Raw genomic sequence first — 12,042 nt, 5'->3', positions numbered from 1 at the left:
CATCCGGTCAGTTATAGATCAGGCGGTTAATTATTGTTGAAACACACAAACAAACTTTCATCAGGACTAGATGATAGAGAAGTTGGATCGATCGGTTAATGTTTCAGGTGATTAACTTTAATGCTGAACAACTTAAAGGTAAAGTGTGATTACTAACAATTGGGTCGGTCAAAATACCACTTCAAAATCTATATATATAGGTTTGAGGTAAGAAGGTATGTGTTATGCATTTACTGTGCCATTAATATTTGAACTGTCAAACGTTGAGTTAACTTTGACATTGGAGTGCCTTCTGCAGGTACCCTTCGAACGGTCTGGACGAACGACTACAAGAGGACTTGGAGTTGAAGACTACTTTTGACCATTTAGCAATCTACTAGGCATTGGACCATTGACCTTGATCCTATACCTCGAAACATTTTGATGCACACTGTAAGACCGAGTATTCAACAACCAACAAAACCCTATGGTGACTCTAAGGAACATGACAAACAATGTCATGGCTGAAGTACTTGAAAAACACTAGAAGGGGAGTGGGGGTTGAATAGTGTTAATGAAAAAAATTCTTTTCGAAACCCTTCTAATATAGCACGTTGTAAAGCTTTATGATTTTCTTTTAAATGTTTAGACGCTCTACCTAATAAACGATTGTTTCAAGAAATACTTTTTTTGTACTATTCATAATGTACACTATAGGGTTTATAGGACTTACTTTGTTTAATAGTAATCATTTAGCTTAGAAAGTTCGTGTGTTTAGAAATAAAAGCTCAATTGCAGGTTTTGTTAGAGAAGCGTTTCGGCAAGAGAGGAAGTAATTGCACAGATATTTTATACTGGTTCACTCCAACTGAGCTACGTCCAGCCTCCTTCGTAGAGGGTTCCACTATAATCTTCACAAGATTACACTGAGTATTTGCACCACTTCTGGTCTTCTCAGTCAATAACCTCTTATTACCCTAAACTGTATGAGTATTCTCACCACTCCTGGTATCCTCAGTCAACGAATAATCTCCTATTACCCTAGACTGGATGAGTATTCACACCACTTCTGGTACTAAACAACCTTACCTAGATTTCCTTTAACTCAACTGAGTTTAACAAGTATTTTAATTCTCTTCAGAATTGCAATCAACGAGTCGTTCAAACTATTATTCTCATAGAGAGGATGTAATTATAATACAATTAAGTCTAAACACTCGCAGATGTTTCTATCTTTTCTCTTTCTCTCTTTCTTACAAACAGTAAGCGATATAATAATGAAGTTCGAGAGTATTTCTTTTCTTCTCTTTTCTCTTCTTCTCTTTTTCTGCTCAGATGTATTCTTTTTCTTGGGCTCTTTCTTTTCTTTTTGAACACTTCTCAAGATGAATATTTCGTTGTAAGTTTTTCTCTTGCTATCCTCTCTTTTTTTCTTATTTGAAAGCTCTTGCATTTATAGGCTTTTTGGAAAAATTTTCGTTAGACTAAGCTTTTGGTCTTGATTATTGTGCTTTCCCTTTGTTCATGTACAACAACCTTTGGATAAAGTCAACTTGACCCACTAAACTTCATTTAACCTCCCACCAAAAGGGTGACCCACTAAACTTTCTGCCAAATTGTGATTGTGATATCCATAAATGACCTTCAATATTCATTCGTCGTCATTAGAAGATGACTTGCCCCTTAACTTAAAAGGACACTCAAATTTTCGAGTGTCGTATATACTAGGTTGAACATTAGGCTTGTATTTCTTATACTTTTCACTTCTTTTACATCTTACTAATCACGATAAACCCTAAATGATATGCAACCCTTATGACCCATTCAATCAAAGCATTACAAGAGAAAAAAATTTCATTTGTGGTAAAATTATTTGTTAGATCTCCCTCTGCCACTACATATATAAAAGAAGAAAATTTTGATATGAAATTAGAATTTAGTTGAGAATCTATATCATATGAATATTCTTCCATTTTATATAATCACAAAATATTCACTCATGATTATCTAACATTATTCATTATAATCTACAACTTTATTAAAAAATATATAACAAATTTTAAATAAATTCTAAATAATAAAACACCAAAATAAAATAATTAAAATCTATCTAATATGCATTAAGAAAAATAAAACTTAAAAAAAATACACGCATATAAAAATACCAAAATAATTAAAATTATAAATAAATACTAAAAATTAAAAATTAAAATCAAAATATCCGAAAATTCGTTCGAAATTGAAGGATCCAAGATATTTTGAAATTCGTTGAAAGGTATTTTGATTTCCTTCAATAAAATTCAAAAATCGTTGAAAATCCAAATATAAAAACAGTACACCTTGTTCAACGAAGTGAATTCAACACCATAAACCACCAAAGCACGACCAACCATCAATGAAGAACACCTCCCACACAATGGTCCACCACGAGAAAGAAGGAACAAAAAAGAAGGTTCACCACGAGAGAGAAGAAACAAAGAAGAAGGACCACCAAATGAAAATGGAAGCCATGGAAGTAGAATGGACCACACACCAAAGAAGAAACAAAGCTTTCAAAGAATTTTGGGAATACAGAGTGTATAAAATCGAAAGAAGGTTGTTCGAAGTTGGTGCAGTTGACCAATCTCATTTACTGAATTATCAAACTCATTTACTTAGGGGTGTATATCCAGTACTTGTACTTGGAAGTGCAAGAAAAAGAATTTGGAAGTGCAGGAAGAATTACCGAACTACAAAACATGAGTTGGGCCATGTGACCAAAACTAACCCAATCTTACACCTACATAGGGTTGTTACTCCCTCCACCACCACATTTTCTCCCTCCACCTCCCTAATTCTATTACATATTTTTTGAATTACAAAACTAACCTTTTATAATTACAAAAATAACCTTTTTCCTTTTTAATCCTAATTATTTACTTTTATAATTAAACTAATAAATAACTTTTTATATAATTATAAAATTATTAAAGAATACAAAAAGTCATATATAAAAATATATATTATACAAAAACCCTAACTATATATAACGTGCAAAATAAAAAAAAATCTAAATATATACTAATAAGAATAAAGATCCTCAAAAATACATTATTAAAATACATCAAAATATATTCAAAAATAATATATCAAAAAATAAAAATTATATTATTTAAATATCTTCAAAATTAATAGAAAAAAACTATAAAATAAAAATCGTAATCTTTAAACGGATGTGAGCATCCGTTTAAGGGAAAACGGATGTGAGCATCCGTTTAAGGGAAAACGGATGTGAGCCGAGAAAACGGATGTGAGCCGGGAAAACGGATGTCAACATCCGTTTAAGGGAAAACGGATGTCAACATCCGTTTAAGGGAAAACTGATGTCAACATCCGTTTAAGGAAAAACGGATCCGTTTTTCCTTAAACGGATGTTGACATCCGTTGACGGATGCTCACATTCGTTTAAAGATTATACTATTTATATTTTAGGGTTTTATTACGCACCTTCACGCCCTCTCACGCCTTTGAACCAGCACTTTGAAGTACCACCACAGTCACGATTGAAGATGAATTGCTTTTCCCACTTTCAATCTTACTAAACACAAAGTCCACCACACTCTCACGTTACAATTCTATAAAAGAGAAGAAGAAGTGGAACATGAAAGACAACCCAAAGATAGTGGAACGCAAGAGACAACCTGGGAAAAATAATAAAGAGAAAGAGGAAAGAATGATAAAGAGAATGAATGTAAGTGAGATTTTAAATAATATTAACCCTAAAATTTTAATAAGGGTAAAATAGGAATTAAAAAATAAAGAAAAGGGTAAAAGAGAAATGGGATGGTGGAGGAAGCAAGTTGTGGTGGTGGAGGGAGTATCACCCCCTACTTAGTCCAAAGGTTTGATGAAAAAAAAAAGCTAACTAAATCCCAATATCTTACATAACTAACGACATTTCCCGCCAAAAATAAAACTAACCCTGCCATCCTTTCCTTTCTTGGCTCACAATTCCTTGGGTAAGGAGCAATGGCTTCTCCCACCACCTCCTTCCTCACTCTCTCTTCTCCTCCTCATTCTCCTCCCTTTCTCCTCCACCGCCTCCACCACCTCCACCACCCTCCTTGACGCCGTGGAGTTCCTCTCCTCCTCGGGCTTCCAATGCATGGCCCTGCACCTCGAACTAGCCTCCCAAACCCTCCAACCACACCACTCCCTCATCATATTCGCCCCCACCGACGCCGCCTTCGAACATCACCATCTCCATCAACAACGTCACCCTCGTCCCCTCCCGCGTCTTCCATCACCCCAACCTCACCATCTTCCCCACCACCAACTTCTTCGACCCACGCTTCCACCTCACACCCCCACACCCCCGTCCAAAACCAAACCCTCCCACCATCTGCGCCCCTTCTCCCCACAACCACCTCTCCCGCGCTGCCCGCCTCCTCCGATCCCACCGCTTCTCCCTCGTCGCCTCCCTCCTCGACCTCCAGCTTCCCTTCGCCTGCAACCGCTGTAAACTCACCCTCTTCGCCCCACTTGACAAGGCGCTGAGTCACGCCGCGCACAACCTCACCCATCTCTCTGCGCTTCTTCGCCACCACCTCGTCCCCTGCAAGATCGTCTGGCGCGAACTTGCAGAGCTCAGGGACGGAACCTTGATTGGGACCTACGAGAAAGGGTTTTCTCTCAATGTCACCGTGTCCAAGACTCACACTTTGTTGCTCAATGGTGTGCAGGTCGTTTTTCCCGACATGTTTCGCGGTGACTGCCTCGTGGTCCATGGCGTTCAACACGTTTTTTCGCGTCACAATGTGAAACAACATCACCATGCAAAGCACGACACGTATTGGGTTACGGATGCACAAGATTACGATGAACATGAAGTGTCTTCTCATTCTCCCGAGTTTGATGATGACAACCGCCACGGTGAGGGAAATTCTGCAGGGCATTACCACTTCTCTGTTTTTCATTAGCTGTGTGTTCTGTGGTGTTTGTTCTTGTAGTTTTATATAATTCGGTCTTGAATTGTTCTTTGTTATGTTTTCTTTTTTTCTTTTTTTTTTACTACGTGTTTTCTAGCTGACACAACATTGGTCTTGGTGAGTTTATTTGGAGAAGAAAAGTATACTAGTGCTGCATGAAATGGGACTTATACATGAATTGAATTGAACGTGCTTCTGTCACAATATAGCAGTGAATTAATTTACATGTTCATTGTGCTTGTTACTAGTAATATTTGAATAAGAGCCAAATTCAATTTTGTTGTCTATAACTATAAGGTTAGTTTCCGAATGGTTTTAGAGAATGTATACTTTTAGTTAAGGGATTACCGGAAGATGATGCAATTACTACATAATGATATAGATTCAGGAACTTACTACATGGTATAATGAACAAAGGCACAAAGGGGTCGCGCATTCTTTTGTTAGCTTGCTTGCAACAACGACTGAGTTTAGGTGAATTCTTTGGATAGAAAAATACTGGTGCATTTGATATTTCATGAAAGGGAACTTGGCAAGAATTGAATGTTCTTCTCTTACTGCAGATATGAACTTTATGAAATGGAGCTTCTGTTAACAATGAAAAACACACACACTCTTCTCTAGCTACTAGTCTTAAATTATCCATATTCCACAGTTCCAAATTTTGTTTGCTTCACTGTACACAAATTCAAACAATAATGACAAACAGTGAGCATGCATTGATCTCACAAAATGTTTCAGTTGACCTTAGGTGTCAACCTGTTTCATCAGTCTATCAATTTTTAGAGTCGCATATCAAAAGCCTTGGACAACAATATATTGCATGGTTCCACATAAATTGAAGTCTTACGGGTGTAGGATCTCCTTAACTTCTAATGATCCCGTAAATATACGCACGTCAAAACATCTGGTATCAAAACACTGTAAGTTATTTAGTTGGGTTTGGGAGTGTAATAAACACTTGAGTGTAATAGTCATTCCCTTACATGTGGAATCAAAGAACATGGACAAAAAATGGAGGAAACGGGTAGGCTTTCTGTACGATCTTACATGTCACAATTTTGAAATTTGATCAAGAGCTAGAAATGAAGATTCAACATAATAGCAACAGTTCAATGCAAGTTTACTGGACTTTCGATATTTTGGGGTGAGTTGTAAGCAGAGTCCGTGTTTCTCCCTCCATATTCATAAAAATGTCTTTGATCGTAACCGTGGTCCAAAGCAAATGTATCCAAAATATCAAGTGGTGCTAGGGAAATGAGTGAGAGCGTGGAAAATGACAAGCATATCCTATAAAGAATGAAATTTCTGTTCTAAAAGTCTAAAATCCCAAAGAGGGTGAAAAGCATACAGTACATACAATAAGATAATATTGGAAGCAGGGGCTGCAAGCTCTCATCATCGATCAAATGGGATGAAGACATCAGAGGATCCACTGGAAATATCAAGACCCCAAATCTCTAACATACTCCCTTCCCCGCCACAACTCTGTACCAGACTCCCAATAACTGCCACGAGAGCCTCATCAACCCCCTCCTTAAAAATTGAATTGCATTGGTGATCAAAGAATGTGCCCCATTAATAGCAGCTTCAACTGGTCAATGAAACGAGGTGCACAATAATGCATACCATTCCAAAGATATTTCTAGTCTTGTGTCTCTTCATTGGCAGTAAGACACTGATTCGTGTGTGAGCTCCAGTCATCAAGAAGGCTCGAAACAGAATCCTCGAGCTTCTTAGCCTGAGGACCTGGCTTCAGAATATTGACATCCTCACCCCATTGTGAGCATGGATCCACCCACCAGCTCCTCCGGCCTGAGCACCATGCACCTGGCACAGCATGATTACTCCCACGCTTAAGTATCTTTCTATCAATCATGTCCAAAACTGGGTCACCTACTTCAAATTGTCTAGCAAAAGCAGCACCACTTTCTGCCATCTGGTCATAAACAGATACATTAAGGAAGAGCGGCTCCATCTTCGGAGGATTGTCCCAGATCATATATCGTAAGTCAGCATTTACTGTTGTGTTCTTGAATTCCGGTGCATTGCAAATGACTGAGTGAAAATAACCTTCTTGGGATAACTTGACGTTTGTAAAATACATCAGGAGTGTTCGAGGTAAATTATCCCAACCAAAGATGCAAAACTCCAAGAAGGATCGGCTCAAGATGACCCATGGGGAACCTGCTAGGAAAGGAAAGAATTCAACATTCATTTGTCAAAGTCCATAGATTGAGTTTCTTAGACATTGTATGAAAGAATAGATTTGCCTGTGAAAAGGTTGAATGCATCAGGTGTATCCCGCTTCTGTGTAGCATGAAAAATTTGACTTCTCCTAGCTAAATATAGTCCTGGGTCAACTACAATAGGCTGGAATCTGTCTTTTCTGCATGGGTCAAAAAATACAAAAATATATGACCCAGAGCTTAAAATGTAGAATAACGCAGTATCACAATGAAGAAGCTAAAATTATCAGTAGTTCTCATTACTCTTTCCATCCAAGGTCACTCGTGTGATCAATGAAGTTGAGGTCCCTCTGAACAGAAGAGAAAACGTGGGCCAGATCTGATACAGACATAACATTATGGATTAGAAAGTTGGAAATTCTGCAGAAAGATAGATATATTGATAACTGAGAATATCATCAATGAGTTGTCCTTAAAAAGAAACATAGCACAGCATTATTCAGTGAATAAAGTTCAAAATATTGCAGTCATATACAGCATTTATTCACCTGTAAGATGATGTCCTTAAAAAGAAACATAGCACAGCATTATTCAGTGAATAAAGTTCAAAATATTGCAGTCATATACAGCATTTATTCACCTGTAAGATGAAATAAAATAATGACAGGAAATGTTCTTGATTTGGAACAATAAAACCATTACATGTTTTTACATCAGCTGTATATCTAAGTTTGTTTACGAACAGGGTTACGCCAGGCCAGATAAGTATAGCCAGTAAAGAGGTTTTGAGATTCCCCAGCCAGATAACAACATTTTCTAAGATTGCTCATCCCTTCCTTGTGTAGTAAGTCTTTAGCATGAACACTAACACTCGGGCGACAAGCACTCCATTCCTATGTCTAAATAAAAAGTATTTTCTATTGGCTTGAACATGCTCAAGATAGCTGAGGTATGCCTTGCACCCGGCCACACCTAACAAAGGCTTCTATAAGTCTGGACATTTGTATAAGTGATGTTGTTTGGATTGATGGAAAGAGAAGAGAAATCAGTGAAAAGTTTCTAATTAATTTGATTGATGAGATAAAATAACAAATTAAATTAATTTGGTAATATAATGAATGGGTATGAATTAAAATTGAAAGATGATTTAAAAATAATTAGATGAAAATATAAACTAAATTAACATGAATTTTAATTAAAATAAAATCATGAAATCTGAATAAATAAAAGGTCATATTTTATAATAATAATAATAATATTAAAATAAAACATTTATTATAAACTTTTAGTAAATAAAAAAATGTATATAAAATAGCAATATTAAAATAAATTATTTCATAAAGTACCAAAATTTGAATTATTTAAATTAATAAAAATATTATCTCACACACATTATATATACGATTCCCTGCAAATCTTCCCATGCATGCAAAGAAAGTAGGAAATGGGAATTTGATTTTGTTCTTCGGGTTTTCTAGCCATTTTACATTTTGTTTTTCATGCTTTCCCTTCTTTTCTTTGCCATCTATGTGTCTGGGCAAATCCATCACTAGAAACAAGTTTGTGCACTAGTGACCATGGTGGATTTTAAGCTCTTCTAGTTTTTTAGCTATTGGTGGGTTGCTCCTAAAGCTTATAGAACAGGCACAAAGTAGCCCTAGGTTTGTTTTGCATCCAGGGTCCGTGTTCGGGTCTGTTTTTTGTTCCATGCATGGTTCATGTTTGTGTTATGTTTCATCAACGTCATATATTGAAAGTTTCCCCTAAAAGAGATTGGGTGTCTTCACAGATTGCCTTATTCTATCATGTAAGAAGGATGAAGTTTATGAATTATTTCTGGAAATCCAAGGGAAGTTGTGTTGCACCTAGATGAAATTCTCTTTTGTTTGGTAACAAATTATTGCTACTCAAACTACGGTTGTTAACTGTGTGGTCAAGGTGATCTAATTGGTTGTCTTGTCTTGCTAAGAGGATAATATGTGATTGTTATAAAGTAATGCATACTGCTGAGTATGCCTATAGTAGTGTTATTAATAACTCAACTAGTAAGATCCCATTTGATAGTATCCATCATTTACTCCCTTGTGAGCTCACCAACCTGATGGTCTGATGTCTTCGCTTTTTCTTTGATTCTTTTGGACTCTTCCAAGTGTTATGTTACCCATATTCATGAGTTGCATGACAACCTTAGAGTTTTAGTGTGGGTTCAACTTTGTAGGGAAGCCTAGATATATCACACAAAATTAGAAACCCCATCTCCCCTCTATTTTTTATTAAATCACTATGACAAAGATTAATGTTTCTATGTTAAATCATGAACTAATTAAAATACCATACAAATGGAAGATATGATTTTCTTGCTTGTGAGATTAAAGCAACAAAAAACAGATATCAAGTGTTCATGGAACACATTACACATTCAACTCACAACCAATCTCTTCATCTACATCAAAGCATTTAGTCAAACATGCCAGTCCAAATCATTCTATTATTGTGGAGTGTGAAAGGTGTTATCAAACAAGATAAACAGCAATCACAGGCATAAAATAACCTAAAACATTCCCAAGTACAAGGAATCAAACCACACCAAGAACTTCAGCTTTGTTAAATTGGTCAGCCGAGTTCATTAGGTGCACCGAGGGAAGTGTTTTACAAATATGTAGCAACCTCAAAATACATTACTAATCTCTAACAAGAGGATCATTTCACATCCTCCACTCCAAACACCCTTGAACCCCAAATCCCCAATCCCCAAACCGGCCTTGAACACATGTTGCTACTAACTCAACCTCCACACTCCTCTCACTATTTGTGTTCCCTCTATATTAAACCTCTCCGTTTTCAACTCCAAACTTCTTTCCCCTTTCTTCGGGTCCTCTCAACTCATGCAAGGTTATATAACAACACATTATTTTATTAAGTACAACCAATCACCTAGAAATCACCTCTTTTCGCCTGAGTCCAAAAAAATTAAGACCAAAACGAAAGACCAGCAAACCGTCCACACAAACTTTCCAATGTTCAAAATCATCATGCCACTAACAGACAAGAACAAACACAACAGTTCACTCCCAAAACAAGCAACTCCACAGAGCAAACAAACCCATGATGCAAAACAGAAATTACCGTATTGGCATTACCATCCTGGGTGACAAGGGGATAATCCCGCGCACTCAAAGTCACAAACCAGTTCCACCCCCCATCAAGTTTCATCATCACAGAAGCAGCCCTCAGAGTGACAGCCACATTGGATGACCCCAAGTAGGTCACATAGTCAGCCTTCCCCACCACATCCACGTTCCGGAAGGCCCGAATCGCCGGCACCGACATAGCAGCGGCGCCAAGCTTCTGCCTCTCCTCATCCCTGGCATCCATTCCAAGGTGGAGCAGGTAGCGGTTTCTGGGGTGATAAACTGCCAGCAGCAACCGGAAGATCCGGTCACCGTCCTTGTTGCCACCGGATATGAAGTAGGCAAAAGCAGGAGGGTGGTGAGGACCATGGAGAACAATAGAGGGAAAGGGCATAGGAGAGGTGAAGCAAGAGAAGGAAGAGAACATGAGAATGGAGAGGGAGAGGAATGCTGCAGAGAAGAGGGTGAAGAGCCATTTTTTCTCAACACCCATTAATGGTAATAAATGGTAGTGCTGAAAATGGGAAGTGTGTGGTGTTGGAGCATATGGGTGAGTTCAGAAAGAAAGGACTTTGGCCGAATTCTGGGGTTTGAGATTGTTGGGGTTAATGGGTCAGTGAGGATCTTGTGCCTCTTTCATCAATGTGCATGAAAAAGGGAAAATTGCAAGTGTTGTGTTCTCTCTGTCACGATTTCTGTGTATGAAAAGAGGCCTGAGGATTAGGGTTTTTTCTCAGGTTTGATTTGATGTGATGTTGTTGGGGTCAAAAATGGAGGGGGAGATCAGCGGTTCTTTGCCTCCTTCGCTTCTATTTCTTTCTTCAGTTTCGATCTCAACCATTATTACAAAATCGGGTTAAGCATGTTTCTTTACTTTTAAATATTTTTAAAAATTTTGTTTGTTATTAAACTAAATTACACATTTATCTTTACATTTTATAAAAATCATATAAAACATTATTTTTAACTAACGGCGCATGAAACTAAACCGAATCCAATGATTTGATACGAGGTAAAACTATACCAATAATATGCTAATTCAATATTATGTTAAAAATTTTAAGTTTAACTTAATTTCATGAATTTTATTTATAAATTAAAATTTATACTTACTTATATAATTATTTTATATCTAGCGTGGGTTTTTTAATAAAAAGTCATAGATTTACATGTCATTTACGAAAAACAAAAACAAAAAATATTAAAACAAGATAGAAAATAAGTATATAATTTAATTTTAAAACAAAAAAAATGCTTCAACTTAGAAAAAGCTAACATCTTCTAAAGAATCTTGTTACATCTCTTTTTCACTATTGATTGTTTTCTTGTGTGTTTAAGGTTTATTAGAGAAGTTTTTAACATATTTTTTTATTATATTAATGATTTACATTTTATTTATTTATTTTATTAATTTAATTACTTTTAGTGTTATTAGTAAAAAAATTCTCATAATTTTTGTGAATAAGTGATTTTAATATTTATAAAGTTCTTTTTACATGTTTAATTTGTCATTTTTTCAAGGTTAAATAATTTTAATTTATTGTTAATATATCATCTTAAAGTGACACTAATACTATTTTCTTATTCATCAAGACATTAATACTAAAATTTAATAACAAATTTTAACACACGACTTTTGACAAACATTATAACACTTTTTCTTGAGAAGGGGCTTATACAGAATAGAATAAAATTATTTGATTTTAAAAGGATTTTTGGAGCATTTGTATGACCTATGAGATGGATTATACCACTTAAAATGATTAGATTACTATA

General features: G+C 36.2%; 2 protein-coding genes across 2 annotated transcripts; one reads left to right on the top strand and one right to left on the bottom strand.

Annotated features, from left to right (window-relative positions):
* The first annotated feature begins 3,796 nt into the window (after window positions 1-3,796).
* On the top strand, window positions 3,797-6,066 carry LOC124839917 (uncharacterized). The gene is made up of 2 exons (XM_088109694.1): window positions 3,797-3,835; window positions 4,146-6,066. The coding sequence occupies exons 1-2, from the start codon at window positions 3,797-3,799 to the stop codon at window positions 4,935-4,937; spliced, it is 831 nt and encodes a 276-aa protein (XP_087965820.1). The 3' UTR covers window positions 4,938-6,066.
* A 142-nt stretch (window positions 6,067-6,208) lies between these two features.
* On the bottom strand, window positions 6,209-11,111 carry LOC124839922 (beta-glucuronosyltransferase GlcAT14A-like). The gene is made up of 4 exons (XM_047315862.2): window positions 10,276-11,111; window positions 7,439-7,514; window positions 7,220-7,335; window positions 6,209-7,133 (listed from the first exon to the last, which is right to left on the bottom strand). Exons 1-4 carry the CDS (start codon window positions 10,757-10,759, stop codon window positions 6,592-6,594), a joined length of 1,218 nt encoding a protein of 405 aa, XP_047171818.1. The 5' UTR covers window positions 10,760-11,111; the 3' UTR covers window positions 6,209-6,591.
* Between the last annotated feature and the right edge of the window lie 931 nt (window positions 11,112-12,042).

The sequence above is a fragment of the Vigna umbellata genome, chromosome 3 (genome assembly GCF_029865625.1).
Source record: "Vigna umbellata cultivar VRB3 chromosome 3, Vumbellata_1.0, whole genome shotgun sequence".
In the NCBI taxonomy this organism is placed as follows: Eukaryota; Viridiplantae; Streptophyta; class Magnoliopsida; order Fabales; family Fabaceae; genus Vigna; species Vigna umbellata.
This window is presented reverse-complemented; position numbering and strand designations above follow the sequence as displayed.